Source organism: Hippopotamus amphibius, chromosome 7 (assembly GCF_030028045.1).
Source record: "Hippopotamus amphibius kiboko isolate mHipAmp2 chromosome 7, mHipAmp2.hap2, whole genome shotgun sequence".
In the NCBI taxonomy this organism is placed as follows: Eukaryota; Metazoa; Chordata; class Mammalia; order Artiodactyla; family Hippopotamidae; genus Hippopotamus; species Hippopotamus amphibius.
The window spans coordinates 5,131,279-5,154,237 of NC_080192.1; the positions used below are offsets into that span (position 1 = coordinate 5,131,279).

At 56.6% G+C, this 22,959-nt stretch overlaps 1 protein-coding gene across 1 annotated transcript; it reads left to right on the top strand.

Moving 5' to 3' along the window:
* Positions 1 to 588: 588 nt before the first annotated feature.
* SHISAL1 (shisa like 1) lies at positions 589 to 15,281 on the top strand. Its single transcript, XM_057743727.1, has 3 exons — positions 589 to 684; positions 4,278 to 4,491; positions 14,960 to 15,281. Exons 1-3 carry the CDS (start codon positions 621 to 623, stop codon positions 15,279 to 15,281), a joined length of 600 nt encoding a protein of 199 aa, XP_057599710.1. The 5' UTR covers positions 589 to 620.
* Positions 15,282 to 22,959: the final 7,678 nt, after the last annotated feature.

Here is a 22,959-nt window from a genome sequence, read left to right on the forward strand (position 1 = left end):
CGACCCCAGGGGACTCGCAGCCTTCGAACTACTCATCTGTTTGTGCGCTGCCAGCCCTGCTCACTAGAATGAAAGCCAGGGCCGGGACGGTTTCTGTTGAGTTCCATGTGGAGTCTGTCCAGGTCACTGCAGCGTCCCTAACGCCTGGAGGTGCCAGCTGGATGCATGCTGGTGGGGGGTTAATGGAAGTCACCGCTAGTGACACAGCAGGGAGCCCCAGGCCCCGCGAGCCCCCGCAGGTGCAGGAGCTCGCCTCCAGTCCCCGCACTCGCCGCCGTCCTCATTTCCCTGCCCACCGGCCTCAGCCCGCTGGTTATTTCCACCACCTGAGCCATCCGTCCTCCTTTGATTAAGTCTCATTTTGCCGTGAACAGAAAGGGAGGTGACAGTTGACTGCTGGGGGGAGGTCATTCATTTCCGAAAGGAAATTGGAAGGCGGCGTTTCCATCGTCCGCGGCCCGGCACCTGCTCCCGGCAAGCTCGCTTCCCTGCCCGCGCCCGTCCGGCCCCGCCGTGGGGAGCAGAGCCCGTGTCTGCACCGCAGGCAAGACAACCCACAGCCAGCCCTTCCTGGCTCTCGTTCGACAGGCAGCGCTCGACGGGTCGATGCAAGCCAAACGATGACCAGTTGTGGCCAGCAGCCCTGGAACGTGCTCGCTGTCCTCTCGTTGCTGATTTCCGCAGGTAGACCCTCCGTGATGCTCGGTGGGAGGTGGGCGGGGTGGGGGGAGGGCCAGGTGGTCCCTACCTGGGGTCAGTACTAGCCCAGCCTGGGTTCTGGGTGCTGATGGGGGTGCCTGCCACCCCTGGCATTGGCCTCGTGAGGGGCTCATGTTTGGTGCTATTTGGTGAGGACCTCCTGTGTGCTGAGCCCCATGTGCCTGCCTCCGGAAGCTCAGCTGGAAGATTCTCGAGGGGTTAACAGTGGCTGACGGCAAGCCCTGGGAGAAGCCCTTAGGTGCGGTGAATTCTCTCCTGACCCCAGCAAGTCAAAGGCAGGTGATCATCCCATTGTACAGAGGAGGAAACTGAGGCTTGGAGAGGGAAACTGACCAGGCTGAGACAACACAGCTAGGGTAGGGGCTGGATTCCAACCCAGACAGCGTGATGCCAGCGCCCTGCCTCCCAGCACCCGACCAGTCCCCCAGGCGGGCCCCCTGATCCCAGCAGGGGGGCTCGCACGCTCCTGTTCACAGAGATGAACATAAAGCACGTCCTTCGGCTGCTTCAAAGTGGAGCTGGCCGCCTGGAAAAGCGCACCCTGCCTCCTGCCAGTAGGGCTGCCCCAGCGCCAGCCCTGGTCTCAGCAAGGTGCCTGCTCTCTGCATCCCTCCCTCTGTCTTCCTCTCTGTCTCTCTGTGTCTCTGTCTACTCCCCCATCTCTGTGTCCTTCTGTCTCTGTTTCTTTCCTGCTCTGCCTCTGTCTCTGTTGTGCATGTGTACCGCCCCCATGTCCTCTTGCTCTGGCAGGGCTGTGGACACCGGCCTGCAGCTTGGCCCCTTGTCCCTTTGTTGGGGGTTGTGGCTCAAAAGGAGGCCATGAAGGGCACTGGGATGGCAGAGCCAAAGCCAGGCCAAGGCCGGGGGTCTGGGGGCCACTGTGCAGAGAACTCCTGCCCCACGGCTTTCCCAAGTGTTAGCCTATCTTGTCCCCTGGGAGAGAGAAACTCCTCGCTCATTTACAAATGAGGAAACTGAGGCTCAGACCAGGAAAGAGACCTGCCTGAGGCCACACGGTCCGTGGACACAGTCACCTGGCTGTTCAGTGATGGGCACGCAGACCCTGAGCCTTGCATACGTGTGTGTCTGTGTGTCGGGGAGGGTTGTGGTTCTCTCGGACCCAAGACCCCGGGACCCAAGGGAGTGGCTCTCTCCTCTCCACGTGGGCTGGTTTTCCTGGTGACTCGGGACACGCTGGCCTCCTACTAACCATCCCATCCCTCTGCCCTCTGGCCCCAGGCACAGGAGTCAGGGGAGCTCTTCCGACTTCCGACTTTGAGCGCCTGGAGGCTGGAAGCACTGCCCTCTATCCTCTGCTCTTTCACTTACACCCTCCCCGCTCTAAGCGGACACTATGCTTTGCTGTTCACAAATTCCCCTTGGAGCCCCCAGCCCCTGGGAGACCACTGGTCTTCCATGGTTGAGGACAAGGAGGCACAGAGGGGCCGTGGTGGCCCAGGTGACCCCGTGTGCTCCAGGATTCAGACCAGCTGTCCTGGCTCCGGGCCAGGGCTCCTTGGGCTCCGGCACATCCTTCCTCAGGAAGCAGCAATGACCTTGTCTTTGCCAAAGGGTCAAAGCAGGTGGTGCTGGCCGTCCAGGAGTGGCGGGATGAGCCACTGGGGGCGTCTCTGTATCTCCCTCTCTGGCTGGGCCTCCCTCTCCGCCTCCATCTCTGCACATCTGGCTCCTCCAAAGCCTGGCTCAAAGGCCCCCTCCCCCACCCTGCCCCTTCCATCCCTGGGTCCTGCAGCCACCGCCTCTCAGCCTGGCCTCGGGGCCCCAGCTTGTTTTCCTAACACTGGGTATTGATGACACACCCAGCCTCCTGTGAGCTGAGTGTGAGCCGACCCCCAGCAGGGCTTTCTCATCGACCTGGACTGGGGCTGGACAGTGGCTGGAATTCACTTCCTGCCTCTACCTCTCGCCTCCAGCCTCTGGTACGTTGTTCCTCCAGGCCAGTGTGTCCCAAACCAAGTCTATTGGCATCCCCTGCAGGGCTTTTTAAGACTCAGACTGCACCCTCATCCCCAGAGTTTCTGATTCAGAATGTCTGCTGAGGCGCTCGAGAAATTGCGTCTGTGACAAGTCCCCTGGGGATGCAGATGTGGGTCAGGCACGGCACTTTCAGACCGGTGTTCTCAGCCTCAGTTTTCTCCTCTGTACAATGGGAATACATGAGATCCAGTGAGATGGTGCATCCACCTGGGGCTTCCTTGATGACCTCTGCATCCATAAGAGGGTTTTCTGTTTCTCAAAGTCGGAAGAGCTCCCCTGACTCCTGAAAGCCTGGGACCCTTCTCCTGCAGTGGTCCTGCCCACCCCCCACGAAGGAGGGTGCTGTTCTTTGGGGAAGGGGCCCAGGATTTCATGAGGCCACCCAAGGCAGCCTCGGCGCTCCAGCCCACGAGGCCCGCCCACCCAGCAGCCAGCACAGCCCAGCTGGGATCCCCTCGGCAGCCCCGGGCGCTGGGAGCTGTGTGGGCTGGAGTCTAATAACCTCTCAGCAGAGACAGAGCTTTCAACTAACTAAGGCGCTTCTGCAGAACCAGAGCCTTTGTGGTTGGAGAAATGTATTCAGCCTACGAAGCCCCTTTTGAGCGATACAAATTAGATACAGCAGTCCCTTTTATGAAGATACTAATTAAGCTGGAGACAGCGGGCTCCAGGTTTTTTTCCATTGTTCTATTTGTTCAGGCGTTCACTCCTGTTTGTCAGCATTACCACGACTAGTAAATACTGTCCTGGGTTTACAGCGTCATCGGTGGCTGAATAGGGGCCTCTGGCCTTGAGCCAAGGGAATGAGGGTCCACGGCCAGGGCAGCTTTGTCACCGTGAGCTGGGGCCACCAAGGCAGGCCCTTGGGGACCTCTGGGTGTGTAGGGCATCAGTTTAGTAGAAACCAAGATACGAGGGGACATCGCTTTCTCCATGAGTAGGACCTGGTTCTCACACGCAGGCCAGCCTGGACTTGTGGGCGCGTCCACCACCCGTCCGCACACTGATGGAGGCGTGGAGAGGCTCCTGGACCTTGGATCCAGAGGCCTGGGTTGGATTCCTGCTCTACCCCCTCTAACCGGCTCAGGCAGGTCACTGTAGGCCTCTGAGCCTCGGTTTCTCCCTCTGTAAAGGGGGATCCCAGACCTGCCTGCTAGGATGGCCAAGTGGATTAAATCTGATAGAACCTGCGAAGCACATAGTAGGTGCTCAGTTAGTGTTGTTTCCTAGTTGAGTGCCTGCTGGGTGCAAAGCTCTTGGAGGAGATGCACGTGAGGCTTAAGCTCAGCCCTGCCTGCAAGGAGCTTCCAGTCCGGGCAGCACTGTATAAGCAGGATGGTAGCCGTGGGGGGCCTGGGAGCGGACAGGAGCAGAGCAGGCTTCTTGGCAGAGGTGGGGCTCACACTGGACCACAAAGTCTTCCTGGCAAGGCAAGAGGTGGACAAAACCCTAGACTAGGCCAACCAGGCTCTGCCCGTGGTCCTCGTGGATGGGTGGGGGTCTCGGGCCAGCTGGGCCTGATGAGGGACCCCACCAAGCCTGGCGACTCTGTTTTCCAGTCTTGTCCGCGCATTTCCGGGTCTGTGAGCCGTACACGGACCACAAAGGCCGCTATCACTTTGGCTTCCACTGCCCCCGGCTCTCGGACAACAAAACCTTCATCCTCTGCTGTCACCATAACAACACGGTTTTCAAATACTGCTGCAACGAGACAGAGTTCCAGGCAGTGATGCAAGCGAACCTCACGGCTGGCTCGGAGGGCTACATGCACAAGTAAGTACTGCACTGGGGCCACAGCCCCACTACCTTGGGCCCCAGTCAAGTCAGGGCGCCTCCAAAACACTGCAGTCTCTGGGCCAGCTGCTGGGCAACCAGTGTGAGGATGAGTGGACCTGGAAGGAAGTCTGGGAAAGTGTTCAGGTGATAGGTTTTCTGGCCTGTGCTGCCCTCTGGACTTTAGCCTTCTTACCTGAGAAATGGGCATGTGATATCTACCTCTCAGGGCTGCTGCAGAAGTTAAATGAGGTGAAGGATGTGGAAGACTTTCAGGCACGGAAGGTGCTTGGACCCGGAATCCATGGGGCCCAAGTTCCTTTTTCATTCATTATTTATTCAACAAGTATAAGTTGACATTCCTGACGCAGAGGTTAATCCTCGCAGCCCCTTTCCCTAAGGTGATTAAAACACATGAGACCAGGGCCCTGATGGAGGGTGTATGAGTGTAAAGGAAGAGGAGGAGCTTGCTGGTAGAAAAGCATTCAGAATATCCTAAGTAAAGGCACATAGGATCAAAACAGCATCCACTTACTTCTCTTATTACGAGTGACACTGACCACATTTCAGATGTTTGAGAACCATTTGTATTTCCTTTACTGTGAGCTAACTGTTTATGTCTGCTGCCATTTCCTATTGAATTTTTGGCCTTTTTCTTATTTATTCACAGGAACTCTTTATATATGAAGGAAATAGGATGCATTGCAAACATTTTCTCAGTTTGTCTTTGAATTTGTGATGCTTTTTTCCCATGCTTAATTTTATGTAATGAAATTGTTATGTAATGAAATTGTACCCATTTTTTTGGTCTTTTATGTCTGGTGTGGTTTGTATCATACTGAGAAGGGCTTTCCCTACTCTGAGATCATTAAAAAATCCCCTCATGTGTTCTTTTACTTCTTTTATGTTTTGATTTTTTGCCTTCAAATCTTTGATCTGTCAGGAATTTATTTGGATGTAAGATTTTTTTTTTAATTTGGATGTAAGTAGTTTATTTGGATGTAAAGTAGGAATCCAACTTTATTTTTTTCCCAAATGGGTAGACAATTATCCCAACAGCAATCAGTGAATTGTCCATCTTTTCCTCACTGATGCGAAACACGAACTTACTGTATACTATAATACATTAAATTTAAGTATCTGGGTAGATTGTGATGGCTTTCATTGGTCTGTTTATACATTTGCTGGTACCTCATTGTGTTAACTACTCTTGCTTTTGATATTTTTTAATGTCTTCTTAGTCTATTCCCCCAGCTCTTTTGTCATATGAACTTTAGAATTAGCTTTTGTAGTCTCCCTGCCAAAAAAAAAAAAAAAACTAGTTAGTATTTTTTGCTGAGATTGTGTTGAATTCACAGATTAATTCAAGGAGAATGAACTTTTCATGACATTGAATATTTCTATCCAAGAATACAGTGTCTTTTCATTTGTTCAAATTTTCTTTCATAGTGTTTTGGAATTGTCTTCACATAGATACTGTGCATATCTTTTGCTTTTATTCATATTTCTTTTCATGCTACTACTCTTTAATGGGGTCTTCTCTTCTATATCATCTAATCAACTGTTGTTTAAATGATAAAACCTAATGATTTCTAAATACGAATTTTTTTACTCAGCCGCCTTACTGAAATTTCTTATCTTTGCAATACTTATACAGTTGATTCTCTTAGGTGTCCAATTATGCCATTTGCAAAGAATTTTCATCTCCTTCTTTCCAATTTTTGTGCCTCACTTCTTTTTCTTGTCCAATCATGTTGGCTAGTACCTCTAAAGCCATCTTGAAAATTGTCAGGCAATCTTATCTTCTTCCTGACTTTAATGGGAAGGCTTCAGATATTTTCCCAATAAGCCTGAGGCTGACTCTTGGGGTAGGTATATTTTTTTCATGGTGAGGAAAAATCCACTTGGAAGGAGTGTTTGTTGAGTGACTGTTGGAGGGATTAGTGGCACCACTGGGAGTAGCGGGGTGGGGGTCTGAGCCTCACTCTCTCTGTCTGATATTGGGGCGTGGATGTTTTGCCACCATGCCATGCTCACTTGGGGGAAGTTGCCTCTTCCCTTTGATCAGGCAGAAGATGCAAATCCCTTGGCTATCATCCGAATCTCTCCTCCTCCCACCAAGGCCAGCTCCCCAGCCTTCCTTCCTCAAATGCACGGGTGCTTCCCCTGAATATCTTGCCATCTGCTCAGACCTTAGAATAATTCTGTGTGAAGTAGTTCAGCAAGCCTTGTCTGTCACGAGGACTGGAATCAAGCCTGGAATTTGACCCAAGCCTTTTATAAGACCAGAGACTAATTCCCTGAGTGAGGAGGGCGGTGCCAGGTCTGGGGTTAGGACCCTGAAGTGTTGTCGCTGCTGGCTGAAAGCCAGACAGAAGACGGAGGCTTGGAAAGACGGCCAGACCTCTCCACGGCTCTGGTGACGGGTGTCTGGGGTCCTCGTTTGGAAGCCCACAGGTTTCTGTGATCTACACATTTGCAGAGGATCCACACGGAATTCTCCATCGTTTCAGCACAGTGGGTCCTGGCTGCAGATGATGAAGAATCAGACCACAAAACAGAGCCCTTCCCTGGGGAGGTGTGGACACATTGAGGAAGTTTAGCTTGGGTTTCTTACTGGAACCTCGGCAAGCATTTACGGAGCAGGCGGCATGGGGCCGGCTCTGTACTAAACCCTCTGAAGTCACCTGGCAGCCCACCCTTAGCCCCCTTTACACACAGGAAGGTGAGGTGTGGAGAGGTTGATAACTTGCCCAACTGAGGCAGCCAGTCAGGGTGGAGCTGAGAGCCAGCCTGGGTCCAGAGCCGCTTTAAGAAATCTGGGACTTCCACTGATGGAAGGCCTAGGGCAGGGACCCACACTGCGGCCCCATGGACACCTGGGGCCTGATCCTCCTTTGTGGGGGCCACTCTGTGCATTGTGGGATGCTGACCGCTACCCGCTGGGAGCACCCCCTCCCCATTGACTGGCTGTGACAACCAACCATGTCTTCTGACACTGCCAAGCGTGGGGTGCGGGACTTTCCTGGTTGAAAGCACCGCTCTGGAGGGATCCCTCCTTGTTATTCTCCACCAAGCTTCCCGCCATCTCCCTTCCCACAGACGTGGATGGAAGCCCAGCAGAGCTGGGCTGTGCTCCTCACCCAGGCTGTTCTGCTCTCCTGGGCTTCACAAAGGGGGCGTGGTGCTTGGTCTCCTTCATCCAAAAGTGTTGTAGAAGGTGGGAGCCCCACTGTCCAGAGGGATGAGCATTTCCAGGCAGAGTTCCCTGCAGCCCGAGTGTGAAATGCCAGAGGAACCATGGGGAGAGGCAGCAGGGGCTTGTGGGGTGGGGCAGAAGGGGAGGGGCTTGGGCATCCTCTTGAGGACGGTAAGGGTCCCTGAGGGCTTTAAGCTAGGTTTGTGCTCATGGACGATGCGTGGGACAAGGACTTAGGACACTGCAGGAGCCATGAGGGTGACCTGGGCAAGACTGGGGCCCTGCAGAGGGAAGGGGCTGGGGTCACTCAGGAGATGGCCAATCCAAAGCTCAGATAAGAGGCCCTGGAGACCCCCGCTTAGCTACCTGAGCTGGGGGATCTTGGGGGGAAGGCCTGAGTCCAGGGAGCTGGACCAGGGCCTTGCGTCCAGCCAGAACTTGTGGCAAAGAGGGGACAACTGGAGGATGGGCCACTAGGAGTGGGAGGATAGGTCAGTGAATGTGGTGGGACAGGCCTACCTGGCTGAGAGGTCCTGAGTGCCCTGGGTATGTGAGGGGAGCCAGGTAAAGTCTGCCTCTGGGACTGTCCTGCCCTTTGGGGCTCTAACCCCTCTGGGCAGGATGCCTGTATTATCTCATTAGTCCTCACAGCTACTTTGAGAGGAAGGAAGAAGGGGCTGGTCCCAGGCGGGTGAAGTCACCTGTTCCAGCCACTATCAAGGCCAAGGGATGCCAGGGCCCTTGTTCAGGCCTGTGGGCTCTGCCACCCTCTGGGTGCATCTGGAAAGCCAGGACTTGTCTGATGCTGGGGAATGTGCCAGACCTTAGCCAAGGGGCCAGATGTTCCAACATCCCAAAAGGTTAACACCCGCTGGCAGCCCATCTAGATGGACTAGCACAGCTATGACCCCCGTTGGGGCTTTATGAAGATGCACAGGGCTCATCAACAGCACAGGCTGCCTGGCGTTCGCCCGCCCCGCCGGTGAATCAGCCGGGAGGCGGGGCTGGTGGCAGGGAAAAGGAGAGTGCGTCTGATGACTTATTTATTTGTGTTTTTATGGAGGAACAGAATGGTCTGTTTTGGTTCTGGCTGTCTGGCAGCAAGGCAGACGGAGCAAGGGAAGCAACCTCTCCAAGCCCACTGCCATGGCGAGACGCTGCCTCTAGCCACTCAGACAGAGGCCCTGGTGTTCAGGAGTGTACTGCACACCCTCCTAGGCCAGGTTCTGGGGGGGACACTAGCAGCAGTGACCACTCAGGGCCCTGGGACAGGGTATGTGGGCTCAGAGGTCAGCTCCCTCTGGGGGCAGGGACATCCCTCTGGCAAAGGTGGCATGGACTACAGTCTTGTGCAATGTGTGGGAGTTCCTTCACCAGGCATATGGGCTGCTGGGGGCGGGAGACTGGGATAGGAATTCTCAGAGGATGGAAGAGTCCTCGAGGTCTCAGAGTGGGAAGTGATGGGCTGTCATTCTTCCCTTGGCTTCAGTGAAACCTCTTTCCTCCAAAAGCTTTCCTTTCCCAGCACCTAGGGGTGCTCCAGCCACGCCGAGGGCTGACGTGTGGCAGTTGTCCAGGCCTGAGGACCTGAGAATCCCAGTTCTGTGGGTCTCCTCCACCTGGGTCCTGTCCTGCAGGCCTTACATCACCCTCAATCACATTTCAAGCTCTGAAATCAGCTCCCGAGTTGAGTCAGAAGTTTCTGGATGTTCTTGTCAGGTGCTCAGCCCTATTGAGCCCTGTTAGGTATAAAACATACCTACACACTGTCAGCCTTGTGAGGCTGAAGAGATTCTAGAGTCCATGAGGTTTCCTAATCTGAATCCACCCCTCCACGCCAGGGGGAGGGACACATATGAAAGTTTACGAGCATTTACTGGAAGGCGAAGGGCCTGACTTGCACTGACTCCTTTTATCCCATTAGAGGTGTCATCTATGAAGAAGGTCCTGCTGGCCTCATGACACCAGGACTGAGGCTCAGAGAGGGTGAGAACTTGCTTGTAGCCACACAGCACACAAGTGGCACAGCAGGGTTTAGGATGGGTTTGTGGGTCATGTGGGCTCAGGTATACTAAGATAAGGAGCAGCCCCAGAGTCACTGGGGCTTGAGACACAAAGGCTTATTTTTGATTCACATTCCATGTCTTTCTTGGTCACCGGTGGCTCTGTGCAGGGAGCATTCTGTGACCCGGGCTGATCAGTCCCCATCCAGGTCAGGACATCCCATGGCAGAGGGAAAAATTACAAGGTAACTTATAAGCTTCCACTCAGAATCAGCCTGATACTTCTGCTGACATTTTTTTGGCCAGAGCACATCACTTGGCCAAGGCTGTTACCGGCAGGGCAGGACCCTGTGGGTAGGCCTGCAGGGAGAAACAGTGAATATTTTGGTAGCAGTGGATGCTACTTCATTAGCCCCAAGTCCATGCTCCTCCACGGCACTGGACAACCTCAGTCCTGCTGTGTGACCTTGGGCGAGTCACTTTGCCTCTCTGGGCCTAGATCTATTGAGTATTCCCTCTGTACCTTAATCACAGGAGCCGGCATTCACTGGGTCCTTTCTCCTCCAGGCCCCATGTTGTCTCATGAAGCCTCATAATTACACCGCCAAGTAGGGCGTATTGTTATCCCCATTTTACAGATGAGGAAAGTAAATCTCATTTTTCTAAGATCACGGAGAGAGAATTTTACTGAGATGGGATTTGAATCCACACAGGCCTAACCTCTTGGGCCCAGAATTTAGTTCCCAGGATTATCAGCTTGTCACACTGACTGACAGGCCACCCCGTGAGCAGGTTCAATGCTCAGATATTTTAGGTGAGGTTGGCTGAGGGGCCATGAACCATCTCCCAGCCAGCCCAGGCCCGGCCATGAGCTCTGCAGCCAATGTTCCTCTCTGACACGATGGCCTCAGGAACTCACCTCCTCTGTCCTCACCTGGAACTGCTCATAGGTGATGATGGGTCCTCCATCTGACCTCTGCCAGCTGACATACCTGTTCCTGTCCCCGTCCCCAGAAGGTATTCAGCGAAATTCCTCCATCAGAGAAGGTTTTGTTTACTTCTTAGGAATCACCAAAAGAATTTGAATCATTAAATATTCCAAAAGATACTGAAAAATTGCTATCTGTGGCTTTGGCTGGCTTCACATCTTGCCCCATAAAACAGCCTCTATTTTATCTTCTGCCCTTTATTAGACAGCCACCCACACACAGTCAACAAAGACCCCTGCATCTGGATGAAATCAATTTCCAGATCACATTTTTAAATTAAATTTAAAACACCAGAACGCTTCCAGCCAGCCAACCGTGGAGAGGGCAGGCCCTGGAAGGCAGGGAGCTGCTTGGAGACGCGTCCGTGGCCCAGGCTTCCCAGCCGGCTGCCACCTCCAGGGTGGCCTCCCTTGCAGGGCAGAGGGAGTCAGCAAAGGTGGCACCTTCTGCAGGTGTGCCCTTCCCTTCTCTGAGTTGGGGGGGCAGTGCGATCATGCTACTATGCCCCCCCCCGCCCCCGCCACTGCATGCCAGTTACAGCGAGCTGGCTACAGAGGCCTGCAGGACCGGCAGTGCCCACGCACACTATGGCAGTGACACACTGAGATGCAGGATGCTCTTGGTGGGGAGGTTGGGACCTGTCCTCAGTTCCTGGTAGAAGGTGAGCCAGGATGAGTGGGCCCAGCAGATGTGGGGAATTCCTACCTGGACATCAGTCTCAGACTTGACCTTGGGATTTCCCCCAAATTCAGTACACTCTTAGGTCAGTTGGACCTGTGGCCACTCCCCAGCTGTGTAGCCTTTGGTCAGTGACTTTGCCTCTCTGGGCCTCATTTCCTTACCTGTAAATTAGAGATACCGGCTCCGAACTCACAGTATTGTCGTCAGGATTTGGAAACACAAGGCACGGGCATGCTGTGATTGCTAGTATCACTATTAACTACTAGAGAGTATGCACAGAGAAGGTAAAGTCTAGTGAAGAAGTTATTACTATCAAGGCTGCCATAGTCACCAGCTCGCTGTAAGCACTCAATCAATATTAGCTTAAGAAACATTGGAAGCAGACCCAGGCTGAGCGTTGGACTCTGACCCTAGCTCCAAGGAGCTCTGATCTCGAGATGCAGACAGTCCTACAAGACAGCAAAGACAATACAGTGTGTTCTGGGAAGCCCAGTGGCTTTGGGAGCCCAGGGGAGGGATTGGACTTAACACAGGACATCAAGGAAGGCTTCCTGGAGGTGGTGATAGCTGCACTGAGACATGGGGGCGGGGCCAGCTGCCTGCACAGGATGTGGGCAGCAAGTTCCAGGCAGAGGAGCAACATAGATGCAAGCCTGGAGGTGGCTTGTCTGCACAGAGAATGTGGGTGGCACCTGCCTTAGGCGGTATGTGCAGCGGTTAGGAACATGTGCTCTGGAGCCAGAAAGCGGGGCCCAAATGCTGGCTCTGCTACTTAGTGGCTGTGAGATCTTAGACACCTCTGTTAATTCCTCTGAGCCTTGGTTTCCATCTCTGGGATGGGGACGAGAGCAGTAACGCTTCCTTCCCTGTAAGGGTTGCGTATCGGACGGGCTAAGATGTGTAAAGCATTTAGAGCGATGCCCAGGTGTTTCGAGCTGCTGCTTTGGTTGCTGTTATCACTTCTTAGTCCTGGTGATTTCAGCCCAGACGTTGTCCAGCTCCCACCCCCCGCTGACATCGTGGACTCCCTCTCAGCGGGGCAGCATCTGCAAACAGCTGCCCCTGCCTCTCCCTCCCCACCCGCCTCCCTCAGCCCCCGCGGCTGCTGCCATGGGAACCACTGAGGAGAAGCTGATGCTTGGAGCAACTCTGTGGGGGCTACAGGAGAGGCTGGAGAGGGGGTGCTGGGGAAAGCAGGGGTGACGGGGGCTGGAGCCAGGTCCTCCTCCCCCTCTGTCCACGTGGACTCCTGCCTTGGCATGCCAGCCAGGGCTGCTGGCCTCTGTTCCCTGGCAGCAATTCACATGTAGATATCTCCAGGCAAAGCCAGCTTCCCCTGGAAATGAAGCAGCTGAGGGGGGGGGGGGGGCAGGGGGCCTGGCAGTCAGTCATTCACATTTTAGCATGAACAAGCCCCTGGGATGGCTGCGGGCCTCATGGAGGTGGTGGCTGGAGGTGGGGCCCCATGGGGGCTCCAAGGGGCCATGATACAGAATTGTTGGGTTACTCGTTCCTCAAGCAGATACTGAGCCCCGAGCACCTGCCATGCCTGCTCTCGGGACACGCAGGGTACCCCCTGGAGGAGCCCGCACCGCATGCAGGGAGGGAAGGGGTTCCAGGCAGAGGGCACGTGTGAGTGAAACTCAGCATCCCCTCCCTGGGCCCAGCCCTGCTGCGGGGCTGGAGGACCCAGAGCGGAGCAGCCCCCATCTCACTGCAGAGGCCAAGGCCGCGTGGGGCTGAACCCAGCTGGGAAGATGCAGAGACTGGAAACCGAGACCGGGAGGGGCTTCACTTCATCTCTTCCAGGCCCAGAGACACACAGGCATCCTCCTAGGCCACACAGCAAAGCCAGGCCAGGGAGAAACCAGAGCCAGGCCTCCTGGGCCCAGGCCCGTGCTCCTTGGCTTCAGACGGCATCTAGAGGAACCTAGATGTGGGGACCATCTAGAGGAACCATCTAGACGAACCAAGCTGTGGAGACCCAGGATACAGAGGGAGCCTGTCTGCTGGGAGCCTGTCTGCTGAGAGCTTGGGCGAGTCCCTCCCGCGGGGATGTGGGTCGGCGAGGCTGGACACTGGCTGTGCCTCCCGGCAGCGCCTCCTCTCCGCCACCCGCCAGCGCACACCCACCTGAACAGATGCCTGCAGCAGGGAGCAGATGGAGGAGGCATTTGAGTGATTAATAAATCGGCCCCCTTAAACAGCCGCAGTCCCAGGCGAGCACTGTTTGGAGCTCAGCTGGTCCAGCTGCAGTGGCGAGGCCAGGAAACGGCCCTCCCCGGGCACCCAGGGGAGACTCAGAGCCAGCCTGGGTGGAAAGATGTACACAGACCCTGCCAGCATGGCCCTGGGTGGTGGGGGAGGGTTTGAGGGGCACTCGGGCCAGAGGGAAGGTCTGACCCAGCGTGTAGGAGGGCAGCATGTCCAGGAGGCTTCCTGGGGGATGCAGTCTCCAAGAGGCGGTGGGAGGAGTCAGGCAGGGGAGGAAGGAAAGGGTTGGGGGGACAGAAAGGGTTGGCCAGGTAGAAGGCACAGCCTGTGCAAAGGCCTGGTGTCCCAGAGAGCTCAGGGAGGAACCAGCTTCCCTTCACAAAGGGGCATTTGCCGCTCAAACACCCCCATCATCACTGCTTCTGGAGGGCAGACTAGCCGTCAGCATGGAAATGCTGGGTGAAGGAAAGAGGAGAACCGAAGTCAGGGGGCCCTGAGACCCCCAGCTGCGCAGTCTGGGGGAGCCTGGTAGAGTGGACTGCCGGGGGCGCGGCCTGAGGGCAGGTCTAAAACACGTGTGGCTGGTGGAGCAGGCGCACCAGGGTCTGCTGCGTGCGGTGTGGGGAGGGCAGCTGAGCTGCAGCCCTGATTCCTGGGCTTCTGAGAGAGGGAGGGCTGTGGAACAGGCTGGAAGGGAGCTGGCCCCAGGTGTGGGGGTGCCCCGGCTGAGTTCCACGCAGAACTTGGGGGTGCGAGGTGGCCCAGGGTGGATGCCGAGGGGCAGGAACTTGGGTCGGTTTGTCCTAAGACGATAGACTTCCTGCATTTGCCCTGGGTCCGGAAAGATGGGGAGGGACTGGAAGGGGAGGGGAGGAGGTGGCAAGAGATGCCTAGAGAGACTCCTAGGTGCCGGAGCCAGGAGGGTGGGCAAGTGGGTGGGCACCCCCGGGAGACAGCTGGCAGGTCTGGGAGCAGCACCCGTGTGGGATGGGGGCAGGAGGCTGAAAGGAGGGGCCACCGCATCATGAGACCCCCAGATGCCCAGGTGAGAATTCCTTCCACAAGGCCTAACGCTGCGGGGGCCCCCCGGGACCGCTGCACAAGGCCCTGGGGGTCTTGGAGGGGATGCTCGGGGACAGGCCCAGGACAGTGGATTCCAGGGGTCTGGGGGGAGGCAAACAGGGCAGCTGGGGGAGAGGAAGTGGGGGGTGGGCATGAGAAGAGGGAGCCAAGATTCCCTGCCCCTGAGAGGGGCTCGCCGTGCTCTCGGAGACCCCGAAGTAGCCTCTGTGCCACGTTTTCTAATCAACCCTGTTGATTAACTCTGGCCGCAGCGGGGTCGCTGTCCCGGCCTCTCTCAGCCTCTCTCTGTTTTCCCGCAGCAACTACACCGCCTTGTTGGGAGTGTGGATCTATGGCTTCTTCGTGCTGATGCTGCTGGTCCTGGATCTTTTGTATTACTCGGCAATGAACTACGACATTTGCAAGGTTTACCTGGCGCGGTGGGGCATCCACGGACGGTGGATGAAACAGGACCCCCGGCGGTGGGGGAACCCTGCCCGGGCCCCCCGGCCAGGGCAGCCGGCACCGCAGCCCCAGCCTCCCCCAGGCCCCCTGCCGCAAGCCCCCCAGGCTGTGCACACGCTGCAGAGAGACAGCCACAGCCCACCGCTGATGAGCTTCCAGAGTTCGTCTGCCTGGTGAGTGGCTGCAGTCGCTTGTCTTTGATGAGCTTGGAAAATACCAGGTCGTTTTTGCTGCTGTGTTTGGCTTGTCGATTACCGGATTATTTGCTTATCTTATTTGTCAAGAAAGATGGGAAGTGGCTCATGGTAACAACGTGTGCCTGGACAGAAAAGTTGAAATGAAAAGTGGGAGTGGAACTTAGAAACAAAGCTTTCAAGTTTGTTTTACTTAGAATCCAGTGTGAGAGCTGTTGCCACTGAGCATGAAATGGAGTTGTGAGTTTCCTGGCTGGCAAGGCAAGAACGGAAATTGGCTAGCTTTCCAAATTTTCACTTGATCTGGTCAAAGGAAACAGATAGGTCTGTCAGGGGCCGGGGGAGAAGCTTTTTCAGCATAAATTTAGAAAATAAGCATCTTGCTGGGTTCCATTGTGCGTATATGTTGAGTCACAGAAAGGCATCTGAGGGCAATGGAGGCAGGCTGCTCAGTGATGACTCAGGGGAAGGGAACCAAGCTGGCCAGGAAGGTGAGATCGCAGCTGGCCTTATAAGGTGGCTACCCCAGCAGAGCTCAGTTACCCTTTCCCAGGGGCGAGTTTGTGATTTCCTCTACTGCAACTCTCACATCTGTCCACCTCCAGTCTGGTGGGAGGTGGGGAATAACCTAGCCAGGGGGTCCCTGGTCTGTGTAGAGCTGGAGAAAGAGACGAGGGTTTGTGCATTTTGGAGCAGGAACCCACTGTGCAGCTGGCCAGCACCAAGGACGGGCATCAGCCCCTGGCAGGAGCCAGGCTGAGTGCAAATACTCAAGTCCAGGGCTCAGGTGTGGGGTTCAGCTGCTCTGCAGGGGCCGAGTTGCAACCACGGGCACACAAGGCAGGGGGCACATCATCCCAGGACATGACATTACTGATCCCAGCCTGCAAGATCCAGGTGCTAAAACCTACAACACACTGACCCTTGCCGAGTCCGTGAGCTTTGCAGGCAAACCAACCCAGGCTCAAGTCCCAGCTCTGCCAGTTACCAGCTCTGTAACGTCAGGCAAGCTCCTTCACCCTGTTGACCCTCCAATCCTTGTGAAGGAATGGAGAGTAAAATGCACACACACACTGCCCCCGCCCCGCCCCCCGCCCCCCCGGGGTTGTCCTGCGGATCAAACAAAATGCCCACCGCACAGTAACCATCGCAGGTAACCACTGCTGCTTCCTTGCTGGAGATGCAACAAAGCCAGTTGGTGATGGTTTAAGTAGCTAACAGATAGCGACCTTTTCAATAATGAATGACTTAAATAATTAATAAGATACACTTAAATCAGTTTGTGCTTATTGATCGAATAATTGCCCCATCTGTCATGCAGGAGACAAAGACGCAGCCTTGCTCAGCTCAGTTGGACAAGTGTGGACTGAGCAGGGCCTCTGGGCGGGGCCCCCTAGCCGGGCTCCTGGTGATGTGGAGGTGATGGCTGGAGGAGAGCCTGCTCTTCACCTTGAGGAGGGGGAGGGAACACACAAGCCCACCCAAAGCTACAGACCATGAAACAGCTGTTGGCTCCGCCCCAAAGGTGGGGTTTCCTGAAATGTGAGTGTCTCGCAGCAGACACACCTGGGGTGTTTGTCAAAATTAATTCCTGGGTCTCAGCCAGAGCCTCCTAACCAGGAATCTCTGGGGGTGATGCCTGTAGGCACTAGTTTGAGAACCACTGGAAAATGTCATTACCAGGAGCCAAGTGTTTTGAAAGCTGAGAATCTACCATGTAAATGAAGGTGCCTCCCCCCCATCCCTCCCTTCCCTGCTGTGTTCTTGACAAGACAGTGATGTGAGCCAATGCTGCAGGGTTGTTGCCATCCTGCCTGCAGAACCCGGGGCGGTTTGCCTGCACCGAAATGGACCACACTGGTCCATTGCTGAGTCCCTGCGTCTGGTCCTAACTGTTCTCAGTCTCCCTTGCTGTTAACCCTTGTCTGTCACCGAGGTCTCCCCTTTCCACAATGCACACGTTGTGTGCCTACTGAGTGCTAGACCCTGTGCTGTGAAGTCCAGATGGGGTTCAAGGACATCAACTGTGGAGGGGAAAGAGGGTGCAAGTTTGTTGGGATTGCACGTAAAGTCTGAGTTCATGGCAACTGCATGAGAGGCTGAGCTCACAGCCCACAGGCTCTGCCGTCTGCACGGGAAGACAGTCCATTTCGGAGCTCAGAGCCTCTTTGTGTCCTGGTTCTCATAGGGGCAGACTCACCATACGAGCGTCTGTTTATTCAAGAACAAGCATCAGGAACCTGCAAGGGCGCGATGGGGGATGGGGTGTCCCCAGGTGCCGCCCAGCTCCCGTTCTGTCCTTGACTGTTCCCTTGGGCCGGGGGCTTCCTGCTTGGGCTTCTGGTTTGCCAGCCGAGGGGAGAGGGGATGGACTTTGAGAGCAGAGCAGACCTTCACCTTGCTGGCCTTCCTGGCGGGCGCCCATGGGTCCAGCAACATCCACTGAGCACTTGCTGTGTCCGGGGCACTGTTTGTAGTCTCGCTGCGACCCCATAGGCTAAGTGCCGGAAGTACGGAGACACTTTCCCGACGTCACCAGTCAGGAGGGTCAGTGCGTGACGGGGGTGGGGGCGGTGAGCCGTCTTGGCCACTGGCTTCCGGCTCCCCGCCCTCTGTGCCGGCAGGAACCCCCACTCCTCCCATGTGTGAACCTGTCTTCCTTTACATCGTTTGGTTTGGCTGAAGTTTCCCAAGCAGCGCCCCCTCCCCCCGGCTCTGTGCTGGGTGCCGGGGACACAGAGGCAAGTGGGGCCAACGAAGACCTGGGTGACTGTCTCAGGATGGTGGGGTACAGCCTGGGGAGGCCCAGGCGGGATGCGGGGCACGGCCAGGCTGTGCGGCCAAGCAGTCCGAGGTTAAACACGCCTCACCTTGTGCACAGGAGGGGAGGTGGGGCGGCTCAGGCCGGTGCAGGTCTGCAACCAGGTATGGTGGTGGGTGTGGTCATGGGGTGATGTCAACCTGGAGGTGGGGGAGGGTGGAGAGTAGGGGCCAGGGGGGCTGTAGTCACTGTTTCTTCCAGAACAAGAGCTAGAGTCTGTGCTCCTTTATTTACCCCACATTATCACCTGGGTCTTCCAAACACCCACGTTCCAGCCCCAGGGCGTCGCTGAGATATGTCCCCTTGAGCACGGATTCCATCAGCTGCTCCCCAAGTGCCTCTCTTTCTCTTTCTCTCTCTCTTTCTCTGCTTTCATCTCCAGAACTCTTCAGCTTTTGTGGCCTCTCTCTCCCCTCCCCCATCACAGCTCTGTATTGGGTGGGTGACCCCAGCTTCTCCAGCTCCTGGACGCTTCTGCCCGCACGGGAAGCAGGACCAGAGTTCTTCCTCTCGGAAGAGGGGCCGAGGAGGAAGAGGGTTGCAAGTGCGCACTCAGCGCCTTGGTTCCTGGGGCCTCCAACATGAGGTGCATTCCTCTTCTGGGGTCCCCACATGCCTGTTTGGAGCCTTCTTTGGGGATGGGGGACTCTGGAGTCAAGATCTAGCCCTGGACAAGTCCAGGGGAGACTGAGGCAGGTGGCCTACCATAAGCTCTCCGGGGGAGGCCCCAGGGGGCTGCAGCTGCGCAGTCCAGCGGCTGGGAGTAGATGCTGGACCTGGATGGCCGGCAGCAGACTGGGCCTGACCCTCGGCACCGCCAGCGGACTCCTGTGTGGGGCCAGGCACCTAGTGGAGCTCTGAGAACACTCAGAAACCCACAAAGGAGGCTGTGGGCGCTGCTCTCTGCACCCTCCTCCAGACAGCCGGCATTGATCTACTCAGGGTCAGGCGCTCAGGGCACAGAGACAGAGAGGACAAAGATGGGAGGACAGGAAGCAGAGGCAGTAGCCGTTGCTGAGTGCCGACGGTGCGCCGGGCACCCGTCGCTGGCTCCATCAGCAAGTGGGTACCAGTCAATCATAAAGCCATCACCCTTCCTCAGTGGATATTTTTAATGTTAGCATCACTGTCTGCATTATTGGAAACAACACATCTGTTTAGGGCGGGAGTCAGATGGCTCAGGTTCAAGGCCCACCTGTGCCACTTGCAGGCTCTGCGACCTCAGGCAGGCCGTTCCACCAACCTGGGCCTCCGTTTCGCCATGTAAATACCGGGGGTCGTGATCATCCTGAGAATTAAATGGGCTGATCCTCGTGCAGGTCTGATGCCTGGTCCCCAAGTGCTGGCGATCCTTGAGGTCATTTCATATTCGGGTAAATAAACGTGGTAGGGGTCCTGCCCTGCCAGGATTGACGGGGGGCGGGGGCCGCATGCACCCCACACCCCGCACGGGCCAGCCACACGCCGCTTCTTGTGTAGGGCTGTTGAGCCCCATTTTCAGGTGTTGAAACTGAGGGGCTCGGAGGAGTTCATTGACTCACCCAGGTCAGCCAGCAAAGGGGAGACAGAGGCAGGGTCCCACCCCAGGGCCGGTGGCCTCTCTGCTGGGGGCTCGCAGAGCCACTGGATAGGTGGCCTGGTCCACAGGGGGAGGGAGGAGCCTCTTCATCAGAAGCTCCTCTGGCAGCGCGTGGGCGAGGGTGGCCCCCAAGCTGCCACTTAAAAAGCAGCATCAGAGGCCGTGCATCAGGGGCTCCACATCTCAGAGCAGCGCCTGCCTCCGTGGTCCCCGCAGACCCTCACTCCTTCCACCTCCATCACCAGAAACGCCTTTTCCTTGCTGCCTGGCGGGGCCGGGCCCAAATTGCATCAGCCCTCGGGATGGCATTGTGGTGACCCCGCCTTGGACCCCACAGTCGCTGAGTCATGGACCCGTCCTGGGTCCGGGGGAGGGCAGTCTGAGGGGTGAAGCACAGCCGCTTTCAGTTAATTCCACGGAGAAGCTGGCTCTCCCTTCGTTTAGAACACAAGGACCTCGGACTGCAAAGTTTTCTGCTAAAATCCCATGGGCTCAGTCTCCCCTGGTGCCCGCCCCCACCCCCCACCCCCGCAGCTCATTGCCTTCTGGAGAGTGGTGACACCGTGCCCTGCTTTTTTGCTCATAATGTCTTTTTGGCACACTTGACATGCTCTGTTTTTCTCCCGCGTGGAGGGAGCGTTCCACCTTGGCCCTCCTCGCACACTTGCCGGCTCACAGGCGGCAGGAGGGCACTCCTGGGCTGTGCGCCTCCTTCCTGCCTCCCATCCGCGCCTCTCCCTCCACCTGGCTTTCTTTTATCCCCAGCTTAGGGTCTACCTCCTGGCGAATCACGTCTCTGTTGTGCTACACTTGCTGCTCTCCTGCAGGGTTGGAATGTACGCCCACCACGGGCATCTTATCTCTGGCGGTCAAGGCACATAGCAGGTGCTCAGCAAGTGCTGTTTGATTCACGCAGCAGCGGCAGAGCTGGAGACACCCCTGCCGCACCACCCTAACCCGCAGGCTGCTTGCTTTATCGCCAGAGCCCTCCCCCCTCCTCTCCCCCGCCACCCCCCCCACCCCCCCACCGGTGCAGTGGGGCTAAAGGAGCAAAGGGAGGCAGCCTGAGGTGCTGCAGGTACCACCCAGGCTCCTCGCAGCAGCTGCGGGGAGAGGGGTCTCCGAGGCGCAGTGTCATCCCAGCTGCCTCGCGGCTTGTGTGCGCCATTGTCACTGTTACAGGCCCAGGGGAGCAAGCAGGGACTCCAGGTCAGACACACTTGGCTTTGAATCCCAGCTTGACTCCTCAAGACCTGCCTGAGACTCAGTTTCCTCATCTGTAAAATGGGGACAATCACAGGCTGACCTTACAGTGTGGTCTCAGGACCAGATAAGGTTTGGGCCGCCCTCCCAGGACCTCAGCTCCCACCCCCCCCAACCCCCACCACGTTGCCCCTGTCTCGCTCCCTCTGGTTTGTCCCGCCCCTCCCCATCCCCGGGAGGGCTTCAGCTCCTAGCCTGGCCCCCCAAGGCCCTCCCCAGCCCACCTCACTGTCTCTGAAGCCTCAGGCTGCTGCTCGCCTCCCTCTAAGACACATGGGAGCGAGTTGAGTGCTGGGAACCGTGGTTACGCTTACTGTTTAGACCACCCCCATCGTTATTTCTCTTGGCCCTTGTGCCTGCCACCCTGGGCACTGAGCTGCACAGCTTTACCATCCCTTTTACAGAGGAGCAAATACAGGCCCAGAGAGGCTAAGTTACTTACCCACGGCCACACAGTAAGTCCATGGACCTGAGCCAGGGTCTCCCTAGTCCAGAATCTCCTGGAACCAACTTCGACCCTGAACCAAGTGCCACAGCCCCTGCCAACCTCAGAGCTTCCTCCCGCCTCATCCCTGTCTCACCTCTTCCGCTTCAGGCCTGGTTCCCCTCCAGGTCTTGCCCATTCACACCTCCCTGCTTTTGCACACAGTTCCCTTCTCAGAATTCTCCTCTTCCACATCTCCCTGAGAAACTCCTAGTCATCCTTCAAAACCTTCCCTGAGGTGGGGTCCCTGGCCAGGGCTAGGAGCTGGGGGTGGGTTGGTGGGGGGAGGAGTAGGGTGGTGGCTAGAGGAGAGATGAGGCTGCCCGGACCCCAGCCTTCCCAAGGGAAAATTCCTGACCGGGCCTGGGAAGGGGGTTGTCTGTGTATCGCAAACTTTAATGGGCATTTGGTCCCGCAGGGTCCTGTTAAACTTGCAATTTCTGATGTTCATGGTCTGGGCTGGGCCTGGGATTCTGCATTTGTAGACAAGCTCCTGGGAGATGCTGATGCTCTAGGGACCAGCCTGTGACTAGAGGACAGAGCCATGGCTGTGAGAGCTGGGAGCCTCTCTGCAGGGTGGGCTGCCTGCCTTCAGGGCCCAGATTGGCAGAAGGAGCCCCAGAGGCCTGAGGGGGCTGGCTCTGGAGTCCAGAGGGGACACAGGAGAGGAGCAGCTCCCCCGGTCCCCCTTCCCAGCCAAGAAAGCCCCAGCTGGGGAGGGGCTTGGGTTTGCACAGGACGTGTTCCCATCACTCGAGAGAACAGCCACAGTAACACGACGTGCCCAGAGGATCCAGGAGAGCCCATGATGGACTGCGGGGGGGGGGGGGGGGAGGAGTCAAGGCATGCTTCCTGGAAGAGGAGGCGATGTTGACCCAGGCCTGGGGCGGCGAGGGGAGGTCACCTGGGTGGCCCACCGTGGAAAAGTCACTTCGGACAGAGGGAGCAGCATGAGAAAAGGCCACGGTGACCCTGGAAATCATGTGACGTTTGCAGACTTCGTGTGGGAGAACCCGACATTCTTTCCTGATGTTTGTTCAGAGGCCCCCGTCTCAGCCCATCACCCTGCCGCCTCCTCCCTCCTCCACCCAGCTCAGTGCAGAACTGATTCGTGCCTCCCCCGTGGAGTCCCCAGAGTGCACCCGAGCCCAGAGCCTCCCCACGGACAGGGTCAGGCATCACGTCTTCCCCAGCTCTGCAACCAGAGCCTCTGGTGTGTGGTTTCTGCAGGGACACCAGCCAACAGCGAGAAATTCCAAAAAATTAGGAGACAAAGGGAGAGGACCAGATATCGCCTTTCCTCGGCCTCACATCAAATAGCAAGGAGGCCTCCGTGACTGGAATTCAGAAGACAGGGAGTGTCCCGGGTGGGGCTGGAGTTTCAAATGCTCGGGGCTTCCAGCTGTATCAGGACACTCTGGCCCTGTCCCCTCCGACCCCTGTCCTTCCCGCTGGGCCCTGGCTTCCTCCCCTCAGCCTAGTTGACAGGAAGGCGCTTTCTGCCAGCTCTCCTT